Source organism: Myotis myotis, unplaced genomic scaffold (genome assembly GCF_014108235.1).
Source record: "Myotis myotis isolate mMyoMyo1 unplaced genomic scaffold, mMyoMyo1.p scaffold_m19_p_1, whole genome shotgun sequence".
NCBI classification, from domain to species: domain Eukaryota; kingdom Metazoa; phylum Chordata; class Mammalia; order Chiroptera; family Vespertilionidae; genus Myotis; species Myotis myotis.
In genome coordinates, this window is record NW_023416313.1 from 24,543,047 (window position 1) to 24,571,011 (window position 27,965).

At 44.8% G+C, this 27,965-nt stretch overlaps 1 protein-coding gene across 5 annotated transcripts in view; it reads left to right on the forward strand.

Annotated features, from left to right (window-relative positions):
• The first annotated feature begins 1,898 nt into the window (after positions 1–1,898).
• The window catches only part of UBE2K (ubiquitin conjugating enzyme E2 K), a 66,005-nt gene continuing 39,938 nt past the window's right edge, over positions 1,899–27,965 (forward strand). The window contains exon 1 of one of the 5 annotated variants that reach the window (XM_036331578.1): positions 1,899–2,029. Coding sequence is in view for 3 of the 5 variants with exons in the window: in XM_036331544.1 (XP_036187437.1) it covers positions 1,967–2,029 (63 nt within the window). In the remaining 2 variants the exon portion in view is untranslated. Of the gene's footprint in view, positions 2,030–13,100; positions 13,164–17,651; positions 17,712–27,965 lie in introns of those variants that run through there. The other 4 variants (XM_036331544.1, XM_036331606.1, XM_036331552.1 and 1 more) reach the window with 4 other exon arrangements.

The following is a 27,965-nucleotide window of genomic DNA, read 5'->3' on the forward strand; positions in this document are numbered from 1 at the left end:
TATTTTTCAGATGCGGAAACCAAGATTAACCAAGAGAACTGGCATGGAGAGCTGGAATGAAACATCTCCTCTTGGTTCCTATGGCGGAGGCTTTTTGCCATCACTCAGTGTGATTAACTTCCTGTGGCTATCTCCTTTTTTGCTGCCACAATCTTAGTAATTTTTGCTAAGAGTGTATTTGTGATATTTTTATAATAGGATACTACACTGATTGGTTAGGTGAAAAAAGTGCAATGAAATACAGACTTCTAAGTAAACTTTACTATTTATTCCAAATATTCTATTCAAAGTAACTCTCAGCACCACTAGTTGCAAACCCTAGCAACCATTTTCACATTGCCTTTCATACTTGTTAAAACACTTTACTCTTATCTTTAATTTTTAAAATATATTTTATTGATTTTTTTTATGGAGAGGAAGGGAGAGGGACAGAAAGTTAGAAACATCCAGGAAAGAGAAACATTGATCAGTTGCCTCCTGCACACCCCCCACTGGGGATGTGCCCACAACCCAGGTACATGCCCCTTGACTGGAATCGAACCTGGGACCCTTCAGTCCGCAGGCCAACGCTCTATCCACTGAGCCTAACCGGTCAGGGCTTTACTCTTATCTTTACTCATTTATTCATTTAATAGTTATTGAGTGCCTACTAGAGTCAGATACTGTTGTAGGCCATCGGCTTACGGAAGTAAAACTGCCCTTCTCCCCCCAAGAATCATCTATTTCTGCATTTTCCACTTTCACATGCCAGTAGTTCAGTGGTCCTCACAGTGTGGTCCCTGAACCAGCAGCAGGAGCAGCGCCATCTGGGGACTTGTTACCAATGCAAATTATTAGGCCCACCCCTCACTCTAGGAATGGGGCCCAGCAATCTCTTTAAACAACAAAACACACACAAACACACAGACACACACACAAGGTCTGAATGGGTTCTGGTTGTACACTGAAGTTTAAAAACTATAGGTATACCCTGGCCGGGTGGCTCAGTGGTTGGGCCTCAACTTATGAATCAGGAGCTCACAGTTCGATTCCGGTCAGGGCCGGCAGGACGCAGCCCATCAGTGATTCTCATCATTGATGTTTCTCTCTCTCTCTCTCTCTCTCTCTCTCTTCCTTTAGAAATCAATAAAAATATATTTTTTAAAAAACCCAGAACACTATGGTTTTTGTTCCACAGCTTCGGTATAATCTAAGTAGGTCAAAGGTCAACATCCTGCCTCAAATACCCCTGATGGGACCCAGCACAGACCAGACCTAATGGCATGATTTCTAGTACCTGGCACGACGGGAGTGATAGCGGCACTGTAATGGCTTCAGAACGGAAACGGACCGCGATGGGTTTTCTGGGCCTATCCCAGCCCGAAACGGGCCCGACTGAGTTCTGGGACCGCGTTCTCCTGCGCTCGGCACCGCCAAGCGCAGGAAGCCGGCGGGTTCTGGGTCGGGCTGGGTCGGGGCCGCGCGAACCCGCTGGGCTGACTGTGCGCCTTCCTCCAGAGGCGGGACGGAGGCGGGGAGCCCCGACCACCCCGCAGGGGTCTGAAGCGGGGAGGAGGGCCGACGGCGGCTCGGGAGGCCCGCGCAGGGCTCGCCGGCGCGGAAGCCGCACCCTCCAGGCCCCAGACGCCCGCAGGGCGGAGCCTCGCGGCCGCAGCTCTCTGAGACGCGCGGCGCGGCGCGGCGCGAGGCTCGCGGCGGAGCCGTATGGGGCGCTACGACGGGAGCGGCTGCGCCGCCCGGGCAGGTCAGCGTCGTGCGCATGCGCGGCCCCGGCGCCATTTTGGTGGCCCGGCGCGGAGGTGATTCCACACTGAAGAGAGCGCGGCGGCCGGGGTGGCAGTGGCAGTGTTCGTGCGCTCGGGTGTGAATCGCCGAGGGAGGAGGCGGTGGAGGAAGAGGTGGCGGCGGTGGCGGTGGTCGTAGCGGTGGCGGAGGAGGCGGGTACGAATCAGCTGCGGGCGGAGACATGGCCAACATCGCGGTGCAGCGAATCAAGCGGGAGTTCAAGGAGGTGCTGAAGAGCGAGGAGGTCAGAAATGAACTCCGGGACATCCCCCCCCTCAGCCCGGGGCGGGAGGGCCCTGCTAGCGGCGCCTCCCCATACCCTCGGCTCACCCCGGGGGCCCCTTCTCGCGGGCCGCCCTTCTGCCTGTGGGGAACCAGCAGTCTCCTCCACCCCCTCTCATTCCGCCGCCTTCCCTTCCCCTCCCCTCCCGGGCCCTGGGATGGACAGTCTCGCGGGTGGGCGGTGTGGAGAGGAGCACCGTTTGGGGGGCCGACGCCGAAGGGGGTGCTGGTCGGCGGGGTGTGAGCTCTGAGGGAGCCCCCGGCAGCGGCCGCCGCTAGAAGTGTGGCTGTCGGGTGGAGCGGGGGGGAGCAGGCCGAGCCGGAGAAAACCCGGGAAGTGGGCGGGGGGAAGAGGAACGGTAACTGGATCCGGGGAGCCGCGGGGCTCCAGGGCCCGCACTTTGGGGGGTGTTCTGGGTGGTAGCCTGTGGCCTCCACCGTCCTTTCCGGAGGGAAGGCGCCGTGAGAACGCCTAGGTATTGATGGAAGGAGGAGGACGTTCCGAGTTACCCCCTCAGCTGGGTGCTGGGAGAGGAGGAGGGACCTACTGCGATGCCATCGTATGGGAGTGGGGCGGTGAGGGAATTTTCACCTCAGATAAGATATTAATTCCCTGCCAGATCATTATCTCATGTTCACTTACCACCACCACCCCCCCCCCCCCTTCCTCGGCTCCTTTTCTATTGACACCTAAAGCTTTTAACTGGGTAAAGGCAAGTAGTTCGGTGTATTGAAGGCATTTAGATATTTTTACCGGGGGGGTGGGGGGGAATGGAGTGTATGATAAGCTGATTTCAAAACATTACAAGTTACAGAAGTAACAGATCAGAGAGCCTCTCCTCAGACAATGCCTCTGTGACTGTGTTGTGCCATGAAACTTCATTATGATGTGTCCCTCATTGTTGATTCTTGCTTTTGAAACAGCCCTGTTGAAAACATGAGATTTCACCTGATTAACACATTGTTACATCTCCTTTTTAAGTGAGCAGGTGTGTCATAGCATACCTGAATTGACTAAAAAAAAATTTGTTTTTTCTTTCTAAAGCTCCTCTTGAGTCCTGCAGAATTTAGATACTCTAGTGTTGGCCACATTTATTTATATAAGATCCTCAAAATGTCCTAGTAACTTGACTCAAAACCATGCAAGTATCAGTACAGTTTTTCATACCCAATTCAAGAATGCCAGGTTGTTTTTCCTTCTTGGAATTAACAAAGAAAGATTAAAAAGCAATACTGAAATGGTGGTTATTTTCAAGTTGTCAGATACCATTATTGAATGTATGATTGCTGTTTGTATTTTTCTCTTGGTATTTTTATAATCTCAATTATTTGTGAAATTCGGCATTCTAAGTACGTGATGAGTAATTGAAATACATACAGGGGTGGACAAAAGTAGGTTCACTGTGTCATTGTGACATTTTTTTGAGTTAATAGAGCTATTGTAATAATCATAACCTGCATGTCTTTTTCCATAGGAACAACAGTAAACTACTTTTGCCCACCCCTGTATATCTGATAGCACTTGAGTTTTATTTGTGCTGTTGAGTCTATAGTGGGTGTTTACACATCTTTCCAATTAGACATGGAGAAAATAGTTTAAAATTATATAAAAATTACAAATACAAGCAGATTTATTGAATGTAGTAGTATATAGTATGATCAGTTTTACAGAGCATGTGTATGAACTCTGACCTCTCTGTTCAAGTGCCAAAATTCTGAATGGAAGGATGACTTTGTATTTTTGTGGTACAGTGCAGAAGTAGTCATCTGATATGCAGTGAAATAATGACTTTATTTTTTTGTTTAATAAGAACATATATTCTAGGATAGTTAACATATATATTTGTAATGAAACATTGCAGCTAATATTTTACCAACAGCCCCAAACATTTCTTCTAGAATAAGATTGTACAAACCTGAAACTTAATATTAAACTTGTAATGCTGTATATTCTGTTTCTTAAAAGTGGTAATGGCTCTCAGCTTTTCACCATGATATTCTTAGAGTCAGATAACTTAATTTTGGAATATAACCAACAAATAGCTTTATTTACACCAATATTTTATTTCATCTGTATCTTTTTTTTTAATATATATTTTATTGATTTTTTATAGAGAGGAAGGGAGAGGGATAGAGAGTTAGAAACATCGATGAGGGAGAAACATCGATGAGCTGCCTCCTGCACACTCCCTACTGGGGATGTGCCCGCAACCAAGGTACATGCCCTTGACCAGAATTGAACCTGGAACCCTTGAGTCCGCGACCGACGCTCTATCCACTGAGCCAAACCGGTTAGGGCTCATCTGTATCTTAATAAGGCCAGTTCTATAAGTGAATTCTTTTCAACTCATTGAAGGACTTGTAGTACAGTCCATGTGTGTGTGTTTTTTGTTGTTCTTTGTTTGTTTTTAATATATTTTTATTGATTTTAAAGAAGGGAGAGAGATAGAAACATCAATGATGAGAGAGAATCATTGATCGGCTACCGCCTGCACACCCCCTACTGGGGTTTGAGCCTGCAACCCAGCATGTGCCCTTGACCAGAATGGAACCTGGGACCCTTCAGTCCACAGGCCAACGCTCTTTCCACTGAGCAAAACCAGGCCATGTGTTTTGTTTTTCAGGCCATGTGTTTTGTTTTTTTTTAACGTAAAATGCAGTATCTTGAGTCACCTATGTAAATGTCAAGTTTACTAAAGTTTAGGTTTCATATGCTTGTTTTGCTAAGAATACTGGGTTGATTTAAGGATTTTGTTTTGGCCTTTTGAGTGCCTTTGTAAAGAATGATAATGTTGCCGAAACCGGTTTGGCTCGGTGGATAGAGTGTCGGCCTGCGGACTGAAGGGTCCCAGGTTCGATTCCGGTCAAGGGCATGTACCTGGGTTGCGGGCACATCCCCAGTGGGGGATGTGCAGGAGGCATCTGATCGATGTTTCTCTCCCATAATGTTTCTAACTCTCTATCTCTCTCTCCCTTCCTCTCTGTAAAAAATCAATAAAATATATTAAAAAAAAAAAAAAGTATACCACATCTTTAAAAAAAAAAAAAAAGAATGATAATGTTTGGTGAGTTCTGGCCATAAGCTATAAGTCGCCATACTTGGAGTGTGTTGTTAAATAAAAATATAAACATAGAGAAAAAAACAGATGTGAAAAGTGAGGTGCAGAATAGTGTGGAGGAGGACACCATTTGTATCAGAAGTGGGGAAAGTGTGTATTTTTATAGGTGAAAGGATTAATGAGAAATTGGTAGGGTTGATTACTTCTGTGTAAGGTAATTGGTGTCTGGGCAACAGGCATCAAAAGATCCCTTTTTAATTGTGAGTCATGTGAACATGTTATTTAGTCAAAATAAATAAAATAATAAAACACCATGAAGACCATTTTTCCTTGAAACTGTTTGGAAAGTCATCCTTGTCTGTCAGATACTAATTTTAAATCTGAGAGTTGTAAGTAATGTTTCAAAGTTGCTAGGAGTGGAAAATTGCTTTAAAGTATATTCTGTAGTTATTCTGTGAGTCAAGTTACATAAGTGAATTGTTGATTGTGAGGACAACTATAATCTATTCATAGGTTAATATTTACTGTAATTATTGTTAACTACCATTTGTAGAGTGGTTCTCAGTACCATTTGTCCATACATTTTTGCTAATTTTCAACTGGTCTTTGAGTTAGATTTTTTATTTCTTAGTTGCAGAAATTGAGATTCAGAGAAGTTAAATTATTTGTCTATAAACATACAGCTTTGGGATTAGGATCTAGGTCTGCTTATGCTTATATTATACTAGAGGCCCAGTGCACGGATTGTGCATCAGTGGGGTCCCTTGGCCTGGCCTGCGGGGGTTGGCTGAAACCGGCTCTCCGACAATCACGCGAGGAGTTCTGGATTGTGAGAGGGCGCAGGCCTGGCCGAGGGACCCCACCAGTGTATGAATACGTGCACTGGGCCTTTAGTATGCATATAAGATCTTTGGTTAATCTCTTCCCCCCCCCCCTTTCCTCTGAGATTCATCAGTCTGTTCCATGTTTCCATGCCTGTGGTTTTCGCTCCTGCGCTGAATGTCTGCCCCCTGATGGTCAGTGTGCATTATAGCTACTGGTCGGCAGTCAGCTCGTCATGTAGGCGCTTACATATATAGATTGTACCACACTGTTATGACTTGCCAAAGACAAAGGCATGCTTTTATTTAATTATTTAAAAATAATTTATCCTGGATTGTACTACACAACCTATCAACCTTTTTATTTTTTGTTAATCCTCCCAAAAGGGTATTTTCCTGTTTTTGGGGGGTTTTTTTGGTTAGAGAGAGAGTGGAAAGGGGAGAGAAAGAGAGAGACATAGGTTGGTTGCCTTCCCGAACATGCCCTGACTGGGGCCTGGGATCAAACCTGCAATCCAGGTATGTGCCCTTGACCTGGAATGGAACCCTAGACCCTACAGTGCACTAGTGATGCTCTTACCACACTGGCCAGGGCCCAACACAACCTAATTTAATTGTTAGTTTAAACATTAAAATAAGTGTTACCTGTAATTAACTTGAAAGGTTTACTTGCATTTTAGTATGCAATATATTTTAAAATTCAAAGCTCGGTGAAATAAAATGCCTTCAAATCAGTGTATTTGCTCTTTAAAATTTTTATTATTTATTTTTATGTTTTTTTAAAATTGATTTTAGAGAGAGGAAGGGAGAAGGATAAATAAAAACATTGATGAGAGAGAGAGAGAGAGAGAGAGAGACAGACAGACAGACAGACAGACACATAGACATTGGTCTGCAACCCAGACATGTGCCCTGACCTGGGATCGAGCCGGGGACCTCCTGGTTCACTGGCTGACACTCAATCACTGAGCCACATAGGCCAGCCAGAGTATATACTCTTATTCTTGTGCTTAATGGTATCTGTAGTTTTTTCATATTGTAGCTATACTTTACTAACATTTTCCGGGATATTCATAGGGAATATTTAAATCTAGGGCATTAACAAATTGATTTCATGTATACTATTTATTATTGTATAAGTTTTCCTTAAGCATTTAAGTGGATTTTTATGTTATAATTTAATATATATTTAACATATTTGCTCTAGATTATTCTAGATAGTAGCACAGCCAGCTTCCCCCCCCCCCCCCCACCTCCCTATCTTCTTTTTTTGCCAGTTGTATCAATTAAAAATGTCCTTAGAGCCTTAGCCGGTTTGGCTAGGTGGATGGAGCGTCGGCCTGCGCTCCAGGTTCGATTCTAGTCAAGGGCATGTACCTTGGTTGCGGGCACATCCCCAGTAGGAGGTGTGTAGGAGGCAGCTGATCGATGTTTCTCTCTCATCTATGTGTCTGCCTCTCTATCCCTCTCCCTCCTCTCTGTAAAAAACCAATAAAATATATATTTTTTTAAAAATGTCCTTAGACATTACAAAATATTGAGAACCACTGCTTTAGACAGAACTCTTTAGGAGAACATTTAAGACTATTAACTATATAAGATGTGTAGAATAATTTATCTAAAAAATGAATGAAGAGTAAGACACAAAAAATTATATATCATGGCTACTACTAGCTTTGAACTTTCAGGGTTTTTTTAAAAAAATTATTTTAGAAGGAATCTCATTTTTGTTATTCCACTTATGTATGCATTCATTGGTGGTGGTTGTTTTTTTTAATCCTCACCCGAGGATATGTTTTTAAATTGATTTTAGAGAGAAAAAAGAGAGAGAGAAACCTCCATGTGAAAGGGAAACATCAGTTGGTTGCCTCCTGTACATGCCCCAGCCGGGGATCAAACCCATATTTTTGGTGTATGGGACAATGCTCCAAACAACTGAGCTACCTGGCCAGGACTAAACTTTCCTTTTAGATTTAAAGAAAATGGTGAAATTTCCTGGTAAAAATCAATGTAACCAGTATTTGTACAGATTTTTTAGTAGAAAAGGTTGGTTTTTTTTTCTCTTAACTTTATTCATTAACCTATTTGAAACTATTCCCAGGCTTTTTCAGCTTAATTAGGTGAAAGAGTGGTTTGTGTATAAGCAAAGACTGAAAAGAGCTGCAGTGTCCATGGGGCTTGGGCTTAAAAAAATTAGAGATCTAGATGTTATCAGATCAATAAACAAAATTTGAAAAAGCAGTCATAATATAAAATAGTACCTCCCAGTAACTTCTTCAATTTTATCTTCAGAAATTGTCTCAATTTAGTTTGCTTCATTTTTGAAAGCCTCATCAGAATTCTCCATAAGCCCTGGCTGGTGGCTCAGTAGTTGGAGCATGTCCAGTACTCCAAAAGGTTGCAGGTTTTGATTCTGAGTCAGGGCACATGTTTAAGTTGTGGGTTCTACCCCCGGTTGGGATGTGTATGGGAGGCAACCAATTGATGTTTCTCTCACATTGATGTTTTTATCTCCCTTCCTCTCTCTCTCTCTAAAAAAAAAAAAAAAAAAAAATCAATAAAAAACATCCTTGGGCCCTGGCCAGTGTAGTCAATGGTTAGAGTGTTGCCCTGTGCATTGGAGAGTCACAGGTTTGGACTACCGACAAGGGCATGTACCTGGGTTACAGGTTCAATCTCTGCTCCCTATTGGGTTGTGTGTGGGAAGCAACCAATTGATATGTCTGTCACATTCATGCTTCTCTCTCTTCCTCTCCCTCTCTTCCCTTCCCTCCCTCCCCCCTCTCATTCTGCTCTCCCTTCCACTGTCTAAAAAAATCAATGGCCCTGCCCTGACCGGTTTGGTTCAGTGGATGGGGCGTCAGCCTGCGGACTGAAGGGTCCCAGGTTGGATTCCAGTCAGGTGCATGTACCTTGGTTGCAGGCACATGCCCAGTGGGGAGTGTGCAGGAGGCAGCTGGTCGATGGTTCTCTCTTGTCGATGTTTCTAACTCTCTGTCCCTCTCCCTTCCTCTCTGTAAAAAATCAATAAAATATATTTTTTAAAAAATCAATGGCCCTAGCTGGTTTGGCTCTGTGAATAGAGCATCAGCCTGTGGACTGAAGGATCCCGGGTTCAGTTCCAGTCAAGGGCACATGAGGGGCATGCAGGAGGCAGCTGATCAATGATTCTCATCATTGATGTTTCTTTGTCTCTCTTTCCTTCTCCCTTCCTCTCAAAGCAATAAAAAGATATTTTAAATAAATAAATAAATGAATGAATGAATGAATTGAAAAATATCCTCACTCCTTGGGTGAGGATTTTAAAAATTCTGCACAAGATCTGGAACTTCATCATCCTCTCCTGTAGCAAGGATACTTTTCCCTACACAGATTGTTTAGGCAGAGCTTCCGCCAGCCTCCTTAAACTATTCAGATTGTCTGCACAAAGCTGGTTTAAGATGCTGGGTAGCACTTCTGTCAGCTGTTTTGTCTCAGCATAGCCTATAATAGTGCAAGTGTTCACTGATAGAGATGCCTGAACTTTAGTGTTGTTAAAGTGGCTCACTGTTCCTTGGTTTGTGAACATATTTACCAGAGTAAATTGTTTACCTTATCTTCTTTAATGAGAACTGAAGTTTTTTATCATCTGCTGTGGCTGTTCTGTGAACTATGTTCTTTCTACGACAAGTTCCTTTCTCACCAATGTGCACTTGTGCCTACAGTTTGGCCAGTTTCTCTTGGATCACGAGTTTCTTTCATCTTGTAGAGGAAGTGGGCTGCACAGGGGACTAGGCTTGGCACTCGGGGAGTCTTGGGCAGACCAGCTCAGAATAATCATACACATGCGGGGACACAATATGGAAGCTTGGTATCTTTGTTTTTAATAACTTATTTAAATAGTGCGTCTTTTGGGGTTCTGGGTGTGGGTTGAACAAGGGAAGCTTATAGATTGGGTAAAAAAATGAAAAATTTAAAGCATGTCCAAGCAATGTTGACTGGGGTGCATTTCTTGTTTTACTTTACTATTATAAAGACTTTCATCTCTATCCATCAGGCATAGATTTAGATGCATCTGGGGTCCCCTAGTATATCACCCCTCTGTATAGACTATACTCATTTCTTCATAAATGTTATCAGCAGTTATTGAACATATTAACCACAGCCCCAAAAGACTTACCTGATTGGGAGATAGGGAGTTCTGAGGGTATGCATATGAAGAGAGGTTCTTGAGCTAGGTTTCAAAGGAAAGTTAAAACTGACTTCAAATTTCAGAAGGCAGTCCCAAAGAAATTACAGGAATATGTAACTTATAAGTAAACTAGAGGCCTGGTGCACGGATTCATGCATTGGTGGGGTCCCTCAGCCTGGCCTGTGGGGATTGGGCTGAAACCGGCTCTCCAACATCCCTAGGGGTCCCGGATTGTGAGAGGGTGGTTCTCAGGTGACAAGCCTCCCTCCTCTCTGGTTCCGGGTGCCTCATCCGAAAACCGCAGCTGCCAAGTCACTGTAGCTTGGCAGCTCCTGTGTTGAGCATCTGCCCCCCCTGGTGGTCATTGCACATCATAGCTGCTGGTCGAATGTTCGGCCCGTTGCTTAGACTTTTATATATGTACTAGGGGCCTAGTGCACAAATTCGTGCACCTGAAAGGAACTGTGGGCTGTGAGGCTGCTGTGGGCACAGGGGTGGGTTTTGGCCCATCCTCCGTGCCCCTACCTGGCCCCTCCCGCCTTGGTCCCCGGTCCCCAGTCTGCTGGCAGCCCCGTTCCTGCCTCTGCTGCTCCCACACACTGATGGCGCCAGCCCCGCTCGCACCTGCTGACAGTGCAGAGTGATTAGGGCCAGTGCTAGCAGTGGGTGCAAGCGGGGCTGGTGCCAGCAGCAGGAGCAAGTGGCAGCTGCTGCCCCAGTTACCCCTCAGGAGCAGGGGGAGGTGGAGAAGCCCTGAGGGGCGATCAGGGCCGGTTGCTGGGCGCCGGCAGTGGGTGCGAGCAGCGGCTCCGGCACCAGCAGTGGGTGGGAGTGGGGCCAGCGCTGGCAGCAGGTGTGAGCACCAGGTGGGACCGCGGTGCACAGGAGCAGAGAATTTTTGGTAACCACCAGAGGCTCGCCTAGATGACAGTGACCAGCACCCTGCCTTGGTCTGGCAACCCCACTCACCTGCTCCACCATCCTACTGTGGCTGACGCCCGCCATGTTTCATGTACACCCCCGGTTGTCAGCACACATCATAACGACTGGTTGTTCAGTTGTTCCGCTGTTCGGTCTGTTTGCATATTAGGGTTTTTTATATATTGATACTGTAAAAACTGAATGCCAATAAAACTTTTAAGTACAACAAGTGACAGTTTAATATTGGATATTGTATTTAAGTGTATTTTGCTTTTCTCTCTTGGTATGAGAATTTAAATTTGCCTAGAACTATTTACCTTTTTTTTTTTTTTAAATATATTTTATTGATTTTTTACAGAGAGGAAGGGAGAGAGATAGAGAGTTAGAAACATCGATGAGAGAGAAACATTGATCAGCTGCCTCCTGCACATCTCCTACTGGGGATGTGCCCGAAACCCAGGTACATGCCCTTGACCGGAATCGAACCTGGAACCTTTCAGTCCGCAGGCCGACGCTCTATCCACTGAGCCAAACTGGTTTTGGCCTATTTACCTTCTTAAGAATAATATGGTTAATTTAGCTAAGGACACATATGTAATACCTTAATCAATAAATAAAAAAATAATCTGATTTAACAAGCAGGTTGTATATGATATTTCAATGTTTAAAAGAATGACTAAATAAAGCATTTTATGTTATTCATAAAAAAAAGAGATTGTGAGTTTTGGAATTAGATTTGCTTTGAGTCCTGGCTTTTCTACTTAATATCTGTAGCACTGACTCTGTATCGCAGTTTTTTTTTTATCTGTAAAAATGTTAGGAAGATTAAGAGAGTTGTTACAGCGCTTAGAGCAGGGGTGGGGAACCTTTTTTCTGCCAAGGGCCATTTGGATATTTATAACATTATTTGCAGGCAATACAAAATTACCAACTTAAAAATTAACTTGCTATATTGGGTCAAACATTTATTAACTCACCCAGATATTCCCCAACCCTGGTTTAGAGCAATGCCTGGGGCACATTAAACATTTAGTAAATGGATAGCTAAGATGTCAAAATTAACTACCCTTTCATATTCTGCTTATTGTTCTTCTTGTACCATAAAGGTGTCCTTCCATGTTTTAGTGATAGCTTAAAGATCCTTTCAATGTTTTAGTGCTAGTTCTATGTAAATTTGTCTCAAGGAAAGGCTTAAAATGTGGGGCTTTAGTGCTTCTTTGTCATTGTGAGGCTAGTGTCTAAGTAAAGTACAAAGGAATTAATGTGGGACTTGCTCTCTAGGTGTTGGTTAATCTTTATTTTATGTTGTTATTATTTTTTAATCCTTACCCAAGAATATTTTTCCACTGATTTTTTAATTTTTATTAATTTATTTTTTAAAATATATTTTTATTGATTTCAGAGAGGAGGGGAGAAGGAGAGAGAGTTAGAAACATCAGTGATGAGAGAGAATCATTGATTGGCTGCTTTCTGCACGCCCCTTACTGGGGAATCGAGCCGCAATTTGGGCATGTGCCCTGGACCGGAATTGAACCTAGGACCCTTCAGTTCAAAGGCCAGCGCTCTATCCACTGAGCCAAACCAGCTAGGGCTCCACTGATATTTTTAGAAAGAGTGGAAGAGAGAGGGGAAAGAGAGAGAAACACATCAATTGGTTGCCTCCTGCACACGCCCTGGCGGGGGAGGAGCCTGCCACGGAGGTAAGTGCCCTTGATGAAATTGGAGAAAATGTGTTAAAATGTGATCTAAATGACAAGTAAATAATTTGGAAGTCTTTTGGATAATATAGCATTATGGGATTTTTAAATTTATTTTATTTATTTTAATACATATTTTATTGATTTTTTTTTTTTTACAGAGAGGAAGGGAGAGGGATAGAGAGTCAGAAACATCTATGAGAGGGACACATCGATCAGCTGCCTCCTGCACACCCTCTACTGGGGATGTGCCCGCAACCAAGGTACATGTCCTTGACTGGAATCGAACCTGGGACCCTTCAGTCCACAGGCCGATGCTCTATTCACTGAGCCAAACCGGTCAGGGCCACCCTTGGATTTCTTGATGTGGCTCTGGTCAATGGGGACTGGGCCAAGGAATCGAGATTCTAATCCTATGCTGTGTAAAGTAAGTTTGAATCCCTTTGTAAATTCCTATTTTAAAATTGGGTGTTGAAAACTAGAAAGTGGTGGTCACATTTATCTGACATTCATGGTGTTATATAATTCTGAAAATGTAAGAGAACTTCATTTAAAACCTATGTTCTAAAAAACAAAATAAAATCTATGTACTTTTTCCTCCCTTTAATTCCTTACTGTTACTACCTATAGTTGAAATAACTACCTATAGTTGAATGCCTGTTATCTAACATTTTATATATATGGCAGCCTTATAAGATTGTTGTTGTTTTACAGATTAGAAAGTTGCAGTTCTGAAGAAATTAACTTTCTCAGATTTCAGTAACTTGGTAGTACAAGGTTTTTGAAATAAGGTCTTTGACTCCAAAACATTTACTGACTGTGATGGAAACAATAGTGTACAGTCATATCTACTTATTTCCTGCCCATTATTTTTAAAGATGGTTTTTAGAAATGTGAAATATTTTACACTTAAGTTTTGAAAATAATATATGAACACCTTTATAGCCATGATCCAGATTTAACAAATTTAACCATCATTCAAACTGGACTGAGCCCCCTCCCCCAATAAAACATACCATACAGATGAAGCTCATCTTGTAACCTTTTTCCTCTTCCAGTCTCCACTATGATGGAGTAACCACTATGTGAAGTTGGTGTATATCCTTACTATTTGTATTTTGTTTTTACTATTGGTAAACAGTATTTTTTAGTGTAAAAACACTTCTTAGTGTTTTAAAACCTAAAAACCACTTAATGGATGATTATTATAATATTCTACATCCTGCAACATTTCTTCCTAGCATTGTATTTTTTGAGGGTTTTTTTCTGTGACAATGCATATTGCTTCAGTTCTTCAATTTAAACTATATAGTATTTTATGTCACAGTTTTTTAATTCATTCTATAGATGGCTTGTAGTTCTAACTTTTAGCTATTTAAAAAAAGATGCCTTGCCCTGGACAGTGTCCTCAGTGGTTAGAGCCTGTCATTCTGTTAATTATTTTCAGCCTTTGTGTGTTTATGAATTTTCCTAGTAATTATAAATGCACGGCTAGTATATGTAGCCTTTTTTCTCAGGTGACCGTGGGTGCTTTGCTTTGAGGTTTCTTTGTTTCTTGTGACCCATCCTATTTGGAACTGGCACATCAAATTGTGGATTGTCTAATACTATTGGTTTTCAGTGATAAAACATTTTGTGCTTCATTTTTCTTTTTCTTTTTTAAATATATTCTTATTGATCTCAGAGAAGAAGGGAGAGAGAGGAGATAGAAACATCAATGATGAGAGAGAATCATTGATTGGCTGCCTTCTGCATGTCATACACTGGGTATCGAGCCAGCAACCTGGGCATGTGCCCTGACCGGAAATTGAACTGTGACCTCCTAGTTTATAGGTCAGCATTTAACGAGTAAGCCACACAGGCCATGCTGTGCTTCATTTTTCTTATATGTCATTCGGTAGTAGTTCCTTTATTTAAAAACTAGAGGCCCGGTGCACAAAAATTTGTGCACTCGGGGGGTCCCTCAGCCCAGCCTGTGCCCTCTTGCAGTCTGGAACCCCTCGGGGGATGTCCACCTGCTGGCTTAGGCCTGCTCCCTGGGGGGGATCGGGCCTAAGCGGGCATTCAGACATCCCTCTTGCAGCCCAGGAGCCCTTGGGGGATGTCCACTTGCCAGCAAGGAGCAGGCCTAAGCTGCAGTCGGACATCCTTAGCACTGCTGAGGAGGCGGGAGAGGCTCCTGCCACCACCACTGTGCTGGTAGCCATCAGCCTGGCTTGTGGCTGAGCAGAGCTCCCCCTGTGGGAGCGCACTGACCACCAGGGGGCAGCTCCTGCATTGAGTGTCTGCCCCTTGGTGGTCAGTGTGTGTCATAGTGACCAGTCATTCCCATTCATTCTGCTGTTAGGGTCAATTTCCATATTACCCTTTTATTATATAGGATACTGCAGTTTATGAATCTTGTCTATTCAGTTATTTTCATTTTCTTGCTGGTGCACACATGCAAGATTTTGGGCGTATATTTGAGAGTGGTATTACTAAGTCATTGGGTGTTTGGATGGGATTTTTAGGTGGTTATATATGTCAGACAATTTTTTTATATCTGTGGGCTTGGTCATACTTTAATTATATCCTTAGGTGTTTACTTAGATGCTTTATCTGCATCTGCCCATAGGAACTGTGAGTGTGAGTCATTGAGGGCAGAGACCTACTGATTTTTGATTCTTCATTGCTTAGCACATTGCTTGGCAAGTCAGAGGCACTTGTTTTCCTGAATGATTTTAAGGATTTTCTTAAGCTCCTGTGTGGTCATCCCCAACCACTATGAAAGTAATGCCTTTTATCCTGCCTTTGGGACTAGGAAGGAGAGTTGACTATGTTGATAAATGTGGCCTCTTAGTAAAGTTGGGTTTCTGTTCTAAATGTAAGTACTGATAATGTAGTCAGGTTCTGCATAGGAGTGATATAATGTCCAAGCCAAAAATTGGGAAATACCTACCCCCAACCCCTCCCTTTATTTTGTATTTTCCCTTTTGAAGACCTCAGGAGCATCTATTTAGTATTATACAGGGTGGGGCAAGAGTAGGTTTACAGTTGTTCACTCTGAAAGTAGTACAAGAATAAACGTTTTTGTACTCACAAAAGTAAACCTACTTTTGCCCCAACCTGTTTATGATGACATCTGTATTTCTGGGTTTAACTCTTTAATTTTACATTTTTCTTTATTCAACAAATATTTATTGAATGCTACTTGTGTTAATAAGATAGACATGGTCCATGCTATTGTGGAATAAGTTATGGTTTGATAAGGCAGTGAGATACTAATCCTATATAATAAAGAGGGAATATGGGAATATGCTAATTGGTCCTAATGGTGTCTAAGCCACGACTAGTCAAAGGTGTGTGCACACAGGAACTGGGGGGGCGGGGACTTGCACCACCAGGATGTGAGGCTGCCGCCAGGGGTGGCCCCCCAGCTGAAGCATGTGCAGTCCCGCGGCGCTGCCTGGCCTAGAGCGGGGCGTCAGGATGGGCCACGGTGGCCCAGACTGGGGGGGGGGGGGGGGGGCGTCAGGATGGGGGCGCGGCCTCGGCGGAGAGCTCTCAGCACTCTTGCGCTGGGGTCTGAAGGCATGGAGAGGAAGGTAGAGCACATAGGCAGGGGGTTTAGGCCAGGAGTGTAGATAGCCACTTAGGGGGATCAGGCCAGAAGGGAATAGTTAGGGCTATCAGGCCGGCAAGGGAGCAGTTAGGGGCATCAGGCAGGTAGACAGGTGAGCGCTTAGGAGCCAGTGGTTCTGGATTGCGAGAGGGATCCCAGATTGGAGAGGGTGCAGGCCAGGCTGAGGAACCTCCTCCTCCCCATGCACGAATTTGGTGCACTGGGCCACTAGTCTATAATAATAAAAGGCATATAATATGCAAATTGTCATCCCACCCTCATGCTGTAACAACTGATCAGCAGGAGGCTGCGTCCCCACCTGGCGCTGGCCAGGGTCCTGGCACCGGCCAGGGTCGTGATGCGTCAGCGGGGCTTGACGGGTGGGGCCGGCCGAGTCTGGGTCTCGCGTGATTTTGAGGTGCACGTGGGTGGGTGGATGGGGACTTGACTCTGCATCCCCAGGCTCTGACAGGAGGGAGGAGGGAGCTAGATAACCACACCTAGGACCCATACAGCAGGGCGGTGGCTTTTAGGGGTATCAGGCCAGCAGGGGAGGGCAGTTAGGGGCATCAGGCTGGCAGGCAGAGGTGGTTAGGGTCTATCAGGCAGGCAAAGAGGCGAGCGGTTAGGAGCCAGCGGTCCCGGATTGGGACTAAAACGGCAGTCGGATATCCCCTGAGGGGTCCCAGATTGGAGAGGGTGCAGGCTGGGCTGAGGGACCGACCCCCCCCCCCCATACGAATTCGTGCACTGGGCCTCTGGTTAATTATATGTGTGTTGGTTGAGTTTAAATAAGAACTGTTGGGGCCGTAGCCGGTTTGGCTCGGTGGATAGAGCGTCGGCCTGCGGACTGAGGAGTCCCGGGTTTGATTCCGGTCAGGGGCATGTGCCTTGGTTGCGGGCACATCCCCAGTGGGAGGTGTGCAGGAGGCAGCTGGTCAATGTTTCTCTCTCATTGATGTTTCTAACTCTCTATCTTTCTCCCTTCCTCTCTGTGGAAAATCAATGAAATATATTTTAAAAAAAAAGAACTGTTGGGGTGGGGAAACCTAACCTCGGAAAAAGTTCCTTGGGAATGACCCTTAAACTGACACTTGGGAGGATAAATTGTGGAATTAACTTTGTCATATATTAGGATATCAACTCTAATATCCATATAGAAAGCTTATAACTATTATACAGTCAAGACTGAAGGGCCATCTAATTGCTTTTTCCTGTTAAATAAATAGTAATTCCTTGAATATAAAAATAAGCATTTGCTCATTATTGAATTTTGGAAAGTATGGAACTATATTAAAGAAAAAAATTATCTGTAATTGCACCCTAGGGATGCATGGAGCTGTAGTGATGAGTGGGGCAAGAGAAGACAGACAAGTATGTGATAAATGCAACGCTGAGAAATATAGTAATATTGTATAGATGAAATTAAAAGGCCTTTCCTTTCCTGAGATTCCAGTCTTAGATTAAGATCTGAATTATAAAGCCATGCCTCTAGAGATCATTATTCCACGTCAGAGGAAACAGTTAATGTAAAGGTCCTAAAGTCAGAAAGAATTTGCTGTGTTTAATCAACAAAAGGAGGTTATTGTGGCTGGAGTAAGGGAGGAGAATGGTGCAAGATGATATAAGGGGGAGCCAGATCACATAAAATTTTCTAAGCCCAAAGGAAGAAATTTGGGTTTTAAATAACTAGAAGCCATTTGAAGATTTAAAGCAAAGGACAAAAATTGTTTTTTAAAAGATCACTTTTGCCAAAACCGGTTTGGCTCAGTGGATGGAGCGTCGGCCTGCGGACTGAAGGGTCCCGGGTTCGATTCCGATCAAGGGCATGTACCTGGGTTGCAGGCACATCCCCAGTGGGAGATGTGCAGGAGGCAGCTGATCGATGTTTCTCTCTCATCGATGTTTCTAGCTCTCTATCTCTCTCCCTTCCTCTCTGTGAAAAATCAATGGAATATATTTAAAATAAAAAAAAAAAAGATCACTTTGGCTGCTGTGGGAACAATGAATAGAAACTGAAAATGTAAGGAAAAAGGATTTAAGAGTTAGGGGTTAAGTTTGGCTGGGTGTAAAAAAATAATAGTAGTGGTTTAAACAAAAGTCTGGAGGGAAGTATCTCTGAATTACTTGGTTAAGGGCTTTATAGTGTTAGTAGACTATTCTAACTTTCAATTTACCGTTCTTAGGAGTTTGACCCTTGTCCTTAAATTCTCAAAATGACTGTCAGCAGTCCAGACAACACGTCTGAATTTCAGAAAGGAAAGGCATAAGGTGCATGCCAGCTGAGTTTGCTCCCTTTAAAGAGCTTTCTGAGAAACCCCATTCAGTGACCTCTTTTTGTTTTTATTTTTTATCCAGGTCTGTGTCATAACCTCTTCTTGGTTTAAGAGAGGCTAGGAAATGTTCTTTTAGCTGATTACATTGATCCCCAATTAAATCAGGGTTCCATTAGTAAGAAAGAAGGAGAAAGGAAATTGGGTAGGCAACTTGCCATGTATAGTGGGAGAGTGGGGAGTAGGAATGAACTCAGATATCTTGGGGAGTCTTTCTTGGGAGGCCAGGCAAGAGATGATTGTAATCTTGGGTTTAGGGTTGAATAGGGAGCTGAAGAGAAGTAGAAGTACTTGGGAGATGTTTTAAAGGTACATGGAGTCACCAGAGCTTGCTGGTGCTACAGAGGAAAAATGAAGAAGCTGGGAAAACACCTAGAGTTTTCTCTTAAGCAACTAGATAGATCATGATGCTTATTTCTGAGATGAATATCATTAGAGTGGGTTAAGAGGAAGTAGGTAAGGAACTGACAGTCTAGTCAACTCTGTGTGTGTTTTGAAATATATTTTTATTGATTTCAGAGAGGAAGGGAGAGAGAGAGAGAGATAGAAACCAATTTTTGAGAGAGAATCATTGATTAGCTGCCTCCTGCATGCCCACTACCGGGGATGGAGCCTGCAACCTGGGCATGTGCCCTTGACTGGAATCAAACCCGGGACCCTTCAGTTCACAGGCCAACGCTCTATCCACTTAGCCAAACTGGCTAGAGCAATTCTGTTTTTAATAAACATTTTAAAATTGAGTTTATTGGTGGTAACATGAGTTAATCAAACCATATAGATTTTAAGTGTACAACTCTAACACGTTATCAATTTTTAAAAAGTCCTCACCTGAGGATATGTTTTTATTGATTTTTAGAGAGGGGGGTGGAGATACTGGTTGGTTGCCTCCTGACTGGAGATCAAACCCACAAATCTAGGTATGTGACCTGACTGGGAATTGAACCTGAAACCTTTTGGTGTCTGGGATGACACTGCAGCCAACTGAGCTACCTGATGAGTGTTACATCATCAACTTTTAAAAAGATGTTTGCTTTGATAGGAGAGCAGAGAAGAAGGTGAGCTGGAGAAGAATATGGCCGCAGTGATCTTGAGAAATTTTTTCTGGTAGATAATAGTGTATGTTTGTATATTGGTGGATGAGAGAAATTATGATAGAGCAGGAGTAATTGAAGGTGCAAAGTCCTTGAGAAGAACAGAGGGGTGGTATCCCTGGCATAGAGGAAGGATCATTCTTTAATAGGAACAGACACAGGGCCATGTTAAATTCCATTTGTGTATGGTCTTCACTTGAACAAGAAACCAATTAATGAATGGTTATGTGGGTTTTTCTCCAGCAATGCTGCTTGGGACAGACATAGGCTAGTCTCACTGAAAAGATAGACAGTTGATTTTTCTATTTGTGTGTGTTTTTAAAGACTGTACTAATGATGAGAATATGATGAAATGGGCTAGCTCATGAAGTGCCAGCGCTATAATAATTTACGACCACCTTTCTAGAAATTACTTTGGTCATAAAAGTATGACGAGTTCAAATACGATAACCTAGTAATTTTATTTACTATTTTTTTCATTCAGCCTTTATTTTATTTTTAAAATCATTCTTTATTGTTGAAAGTATTGCATATGTCCCCCTTACCCCCCACCTCCATTGACTCCTTCCAGCCCAATTGGGGCCTTCCTTCCCCTGGCTGCTGGCTGGGGCCTTCCTTCGTTCCATACCACCCCTTGGTGGTCAGTGCATGTCATACTGAGCTGTTGAACTCTCGGTCGGTCGAATACCTGAGGGGACAATTTGCATATTTGCCTTTTATTATATAGGACTAGAGGCCCGGTGCACAAAAATTTGTGCACGGGGGGGGGGGGGAGCTCAGCCCGGCCTGTGCCCTCTCGCAGTCTGCGATCCTTCAGGGGATGTCCACCTGCTGGCTTAGGCCCGCTCCCTGGGGGTAACGGGCCTAAGCGGGCAGTCAGATATCCCTCTGGCAGCCCAGGAGCCCTCGGGGGATGTCCGCTTGCCAGCGAGGAGCAGGCCTAAGCTGCAGTCGGACATCCTTAGCTCTGCTAATGAGGCGGGAGAGGCTCCTGCCACCACCACTGTGCTGGCAGCCGTCAGCCTGGCTTGTGGCTGAGCAGAGCTCCCCCTGTGGGAGCACACTGACAACCAGGGGGCAGCTCCTGCATTGAGCGTCTGCCCCCTGGTGGTCAGTGTGTATCATAGTGACCAGTCATTCCCATTCGTTCTGCTGTTAGGGTCAGTTTGCATATTACCCTTTTATTATATAGGACTAGAGGCCCGGTGCACAAAAATTTGTGCACTCGGTGGGGGGTGGGGGGGTCCCTCAGCCCGGCCTGTGCCCTCTCGCAGTCTGGGACCCCTCGGGAGATAACGACCTGCTGGCTTAGGCCTGCTCCCGGGTGGTAGAGGGCAGGCCCAATTCCTAGGTGCAGCCCCTGGTCAGGCTCAGAGCAGGGCTGATTGGGGAGTTGGGGCACCACCCCCTGTCATGCACAGAGCAGGGCGGATCGGGAGGTTGCGATGCCACCCTCAGTCACTCTCAGGGTAGGGCCGATTGAGGGGTTGGGGCACCGCCCCCTGTCACACTCAAGGCAGGGTCGATGGGCAGCTTTGCGGCGCCACCCCCTGTCACACACAGAGCAGGGCCAATCGGGGTTGGGGCGCTGCCCCCTGTCACTCACAGAGCAGGGCCCATCAGGGGGGTTGGGGCTCCGTACCCTGTCACGCACAGAGCAGGGTCGATTGGGGTTGGGGAGCTCACCCCTGTCATGCACAGAGCAGGGCCCATCAGGGAGTTGGGGAGCTCCCCCCTGTCACGCACAGAGCAGGGCCGATCAGGGGGTTGGGGAGTTCCCCCCTGTCACTCACAGAGTAGGGCCGATAGGGGAGTTGGGGCACTGCCCCCTATCACACACAGAGCAGGGCGGATCAGGGGGTTGGGCACCGCCACTGTCACACTCAGGGCAGGGCCGATGGGGAGGTTATGGCTCTACCCCGTCACACACAGAGAAGGGCCGGTGGTGGGGGGGGGGGGTGTTGGGGCGCCGCACCCTGTCACACACAGAGCAGGGCCGATCAGGGGGTTGGGGCACCGCAGCCTGTCACACACAGAGCCGCAGGGCAATCGGGTTTGGGGAGCTCCCCCGTATCAGGCACAGAGCAGGGCTGATCAGGGGTTTGGGGCGCCTTCCCCTGTCACGAACAGAGCAGGGTGGATAAAGAGGTTGTGGCCCCGCCCCCTGTCACACACAGAGCCTCAGGGCGATCGGGGTTTGGGCGCTGCCCCCTGTCACACTGATCCCGGTGCTGGGAGGCATATTGCCCTTTTACTATATAGGACAGAGGCCTGGTGCACGGATGGGGGCCGGCTGGTTTGCCCTGAAGGGTGTCCTGGATCAGGTGGGGGTCCCCACTGGGGTGCCTGGCCAGCCTGGGTGAGGGGCTGAGGGCCATTTTCAGGCTGGCGAGTGACTGAAGCTTCCAACCGCTCCTTTTTTTCTTTTTTTTTATTTTATTCTGGGCCAGCTTTAGCTCTCAGGCTTGGCTCCAGCTCTTAGGCCTCCGCTGCTGAAAGCAGGTTTCTGGCCTTTGTTTACCTTCTGTATTTGAAACAATGTTGCGATCCTGCTGGCTGAAGCCCGGCCGACTAAAGCAGGTTTCTGGGGTTTTGTTGAGCTTCTATATTTGTTACAATGTTGCTTAGAGTGCAGCTGAGAGGCTGGCAAGGCAGGCAGGGAAGCTTGGCTTCCTCCTTCACTGAAGCAAGCAAGCCTCCCTGTTCGCGTCAGCTGCCTGGCTGCTGGCTGCCATCTTGGTTGGCAGTTAATTTGCATATCTCACTGATTAGCCAATGGGAAGGGTAGCGGTCGTACGCTAATTACCATGTTTCTCTTTTATTAGATAGAAGAATAGAGGCCTGGTGCACAGGTGGGGGCCAGCTGGTTTGCCCTGAAGGGTGTCCCAGATCAGGGTGGTGGTCCCGCTGGGGTGCCTAAGCAATCCTGGGTGAGGGGCTGAGGGCCGTTTTCAGGCTGGCCAAGCCCCCCAGCAACCCAAGCTCCTAGTCTCTCCTTTTTTTCTTTTTTCTTTTTTTTTTCTGGGATTTATTTATCTTCTATAATTGGAACTTTGTAGCCTTGAGCAGAGACAGGGCCGTCCATTGGCTTCCTCCATCGCCAGGGGCAATCCAAGCCTCCTGCTCGCTCCTGCACACTCCAGCTCCGTGGCCACTGCCATCTTGGTTGGGTTAATTTGCATACTCACTCCTGATTAGCTTGTGGGCGTGGCTTGAGCATAGCGGAGGGACAATTAATTTGCATGTTTCTGCTTTTTAAAAAATATATTTTGTTGATTTTTTACAAAGAGGAGGGGAGAGGGATAGAGAGTTAGAAACATCCATCAGCTGCCTCTTACACCCCCCTTTCTGGGGATGTGCCCGCAACCAGGGTACATGCCTTTGACTGGAATTGAACCTGGGACTCTTGAGTCCCCAGGCCGACGCTCTATCTGCTGAGCCAAACTGGTTAGGGCTGCATGTTTTCTTGTATTATATAGGGTGATAGCCATTTTGGCAGGTGTGAGGTAATAATATCTCATTGTGGTTTTAATTTGCATTTCTCTGATGCTTAGTGGCATTGAGCATCTTTTTATATGTCTGTTGACCACTGTATTTTCTTTTTGAAGAAATGTCAGTTCAGGTCCTCTGCCCATTTATTAATCGAATTGTTTGTTTTTGTTTTGTTTATTTGTTTGTTTTATTTGGGGGGTGTTATGTTGTATTAGTTACATTTCAGTTATTAACCCCTTCGTTATTGGATGTGTCATTGGTGAATATCTTCTCCCATTAGGTTGTCTTTTCATTATATAAAGTATGTTTTTATTGATTTCAGAGAGAGGAAGGGAGAGGGGGAGAGAGATAGAAACATCAGTGATGAGAATATTGATTGGCTGCCTCCTGCACGCCCCGTACTGGGGATCAAGCCCACAACCCGGCATGTGCCCTGATCAGGAATTGAACTGTGACCTCCTGGTTCATAGGTCAACACTCAACCACTGAGCCCCCGTGACCAGGCTCTTTCAACACTAAATTCTTCTCCATTCTCATCTTGTTTCCATGTTTTCTGAAGAGAAGTCCAATGCAATTCTTATCTTTTTAAAAATATATGTATTTTTATTGATTTCAGAGAGGAAGGAGGAGAGAGTTAGAAACATCAATGATGAGAGAGAATCATTGATTGGCTGCCTCCTGCATGGGAAATCGAGCCCACACTCAGGCATGTGCCTGACCGGGAATCGAACCGTGATCTCCTGGTTCATTCGTTGATGCTCAACCACTGAGCCACGCCAGCTGGGCGCAATTCTTTTTAAAAATATATATATATTTTATTGATTTTTTACAGAGAGGAAGAGAGAGGGATAGAGAGTTAGAAACATCGATGAGAGAGAAACATCAATTAGTTGCCTCCTGCACACCCCCTACTGGGGATATGCCCGCAACCGAGGTACATGCCCTTGACCGGAATCGAACCTGGGACCCTTCAGTCCTCAAGCCGACTCTTTATTCACTGAGCCAAACTGGTTAGGGCTGGGCATAATTCTTATCTTTGCACCTCTATATGTAAAATGTTCTTTTCCTCTGTCTTCTTTCAAGATTTTATCTTGGTTTTTTAATTTTATTCAATTTGACTATGATGTCCCTAGGTATAGATTTTTGAGGATTTATCCTGATTTGTACTTTTGGAGGTTCCTGGATCTGTTGTCTATTACTAATTATGAAAATTCTTAGTCATTATTGCTTCAAATATTTCTTTTCCTTTTTTTTCTCTATCAGGTATTCCCTTTACTTGTATATTACACCTTTTGGATGTTCTGTTCTTTTTCATTTGTTCTTCCTTTGCATTTTCTTTTTGGAAGTTTCTATTGACACTGCTTCTGACTCAATGATTCTTTCTTTGTGTTCACCTACTAATGAGCACACCAAAGGCAATTTTCATTTCTGTTACAGTGTTTTTTATTTCTAGCATTTACTTTTTATATTCTTTCTTATAACTTCCATCACTGCTTGCATTACCCATCTGTTTTGGACATTGTTATTAACTTTTTCCAGTAGAGTACTTAGCATATTAGTTATAGTTTTAAATTTCCAGTCTAATTTCAGCATTTTTACCATATCTGAGCCCAAGTCTTTGTTTTTTTGTGTTATTTTTTAGTATACTTTGTAATTTTTTTGAAAGCCAGACATGATGTACTGGGTAAAAGAAACTAAGTGTAAATAGGCCTTCAGTGAGATAATTTTATGTTCATCTGTCTAGGGAATTGGCTGCATTTTGCTGTAGGTATAGGTGTCAGAGGCTAAAATCTCCTATGTTCTTGTTTTTGTCTCCTCTGTTGACTTTTTAAGAAATGTATTTTTATTGATTCAGAGAGGAAGGGAGAGGGAGAGAGATAGAAACAAGAATGGTAAGAGAGAATCATTGATTGGCTGCCTCCTGCACGCCCCTACTGGGGATCGAGCCTGCAACTTGGGCATGTGCCCTTGACTGGAATCAGAACTGGGACCCTTCTGCCGAAACCGGTTTGGCTCAGTGGATAGAGCGTCGGCCTGCGGACTGAGAGGTCCCAGGTTCGATTCCGGTCAAGGGCATGTACCTGGGTTGCGGGCATATCCCCGGTGGGAGATGTGCAGGAGGCAGCTGATCGATGTTTCTCTCTCATCGATGTTTCTAACTCTCTATCTCTCTCCCTTCCTCTCTGTAAAAAATCAATAAAATATAAAAAAAAAAAAAAAAAAAGAATTGGGACCCTTCAGTCCGCAGGCTGACACACTGTCCACTGAGCTACACCTGCTAGGGCTCCTCTTTGGGTTTCCCTAGAAACATCTTAAAAAAGGTCTGAGATATGCAGGTTTTTGAATTGTGGTCTCCTGAACTGGAGCCCTAATGGTAAGACTTTGGGGTAAGGGAATCAATCTATAGTCCTGTAATTGGGTGTCAGTCTTTTAGTGAGCCTGTGCCTCTAAGCTGTAATCTTCAAGTGTTTCTCAGTCCCCTCCCCTCTTAGATGAGAGTGGAAGACTAGGGGTGGCTAGAATTGAGTATGGGTTGCTTAGATCTGTTAAAACCCCAATTGGTTAGGCTCTGGTGAGATAGTTTCTCTTGGGGGTAGGCTTTGTTAAGAACATACTATTCTGGGCTTATTTCAAAATAGTGAGTTTCCCCCTTTCCTAGCCAGAAGAATTAGGGCATTTTTCTCTGATCTTAGCTGTGAAAACCTTATAGGAATCCTGGAGGTAAAAATTCACCTGCGGGCCCATTGGATTTTTTTTTACTCTCAGATTCATCTTTTCTGAGCCTCCAGCAACTGTAATTTATCAATTACAGTTTAGATTTACCTAGCCAGGTAATGAATGGTTCGTGCAGAGAGGCTTGCAAGCTTTTGTTCTGGTAAGGTTTGATTCTCTTTTTCTGCCTACCTGTCTCCAATTTTGACAGCAGCAATTTGCCCTGTGACTTCAATTATATCTAAGAAGAGTTACTGATTTTCAATTTGTTCATTTTTTTTCTTCTGTGGGGTGGGAGTGACAGCTTCCAAGTGTTTACATGCTGGATGGGAAACCATAAGTTTACTCCATTTATTTTTGTTTGTGTCCCCTTAAATTGTACCATAATTCTTGTTGATATCCCCCAGTTGTTGGATACTTAGATTCTTGTTTTTCATCATATGTAACTAGAGGCCCGGTGTATGACATTTATGCACTGGGGGTTGTGGGGGTCCCTCAGCCCGACCTGCACCCTCTCCAATCTGGGAGCCCTCAGGAGAGCCCTCTCCAATCCGGGAGTTTCTGTCTGTCTTTGCAATCATATGAGCAGATTGCCTGATACCCCAACTCAGTTTGGTTTGTTGCTCACAGAATGTTAGAGGCATTTTTTTTCTTTGCTGCATTGGTGGAGATTTCCTGGAAGTTTTAGGATATCTTCCCTTTAATTTTTCCTAGACACTCTGATTTTACTTATGTCTCTCACCTTTGCTTTCCCTCCATCCCCCACCGCAACAGTAACTTGCTCCAGGCTCACTTTGCTCTAGTGTCCAGGAGATCCATCTGCCATCAGAACTATGATTCCCAGCATTCCTGGTGCTCCCTGCGCTCTGGGCTTCTGCTTCTGGTCCTGGGGCTGCCACCAAAACTATTCCCAGAATTCCTGGTGCTCCCCGTGATCTTGGTTTTCCCTTCCTGCTTTGTCTCCGTCCCATGGCCTCCCACTCTGCCAAGTCCTCCAATCCGCCAGCTCTTCCTTTCTGCTCTCCATCTGGCGGCTTGGGAAGCTATTTCCCCAAGCTGCTCCACTCTCCTCCGGCTCTCCCGCTCTGCGCCTGTGTATGCAAATTGACCCACCATCTTTGGTTAATTTGCATACTCACTCCTGATTGGCTGATGGATGTGGAGGAGGGACGGTGAAATGAGTTTATAAGGTAGTTTCTGGGAGTGGGACTACTGGTTTAAAGAGTATGAAAATTTTTATGGTGTTAATATTTTTTGCATTATTACCTTTAAAAAAAGGGCTTATGAGCTTTATTGGTATCACTTTGACCTTAACCAGTGTTGGGTATTAAGAATTTTGCCAGCTTAACCCACTGGGCTCAGTGGTTGAGCATTGACCTAAGAACCAGGAGGTAGGTCCTGGTTCAATTCCTGGTCAGGGGATATGCCCCTGTTGTGGGCTCAATCCCCAGTGTGGGGCATGCAGGAGGCAGCCAATCAGTGGTTCTCACTCATCGTCAATGTTTCTATCTCTCTTTCCCTCTCCCTTCCGCTCTGAAATCAATAAAAATATTTTTTTAAAAAGAAAGAATTTTGGCCCTAACCGGTTTGGCTCAGTGGATAGAGCAGCCGTGGGCAAACTACGGCCCGCGGGCCGGATCCGGCCCGTTTGGAATGAATAAAACTAAAAAAAAAAAGACCGTACCCTTTTATGTAATGATGTTTACTTTGAATTTATATTAGTTCACACAAACACTCCATCCATGCTTTTGTTCCGGCCTCCGGTCCAGTTTAAGAACCCATTGTGGCCCTCGAGTCAAAAAGTTTGCCCACCCCTGGGATAGAGCATCGGCCTGCGGAATCAAGGGTCCCAGGTTCAGTTCCGGTCAAGGGCATGTACCTTGGTTGCGGGCACATCCCCAGTGGGGAGTGTGCAGGAGGCAACTGATTGATGTTTCTCTCTCATCGTTGTTTCTAACTCTCTATCCCTCTCCCTTCCTCTCTGTAAAAAATCAATAAAA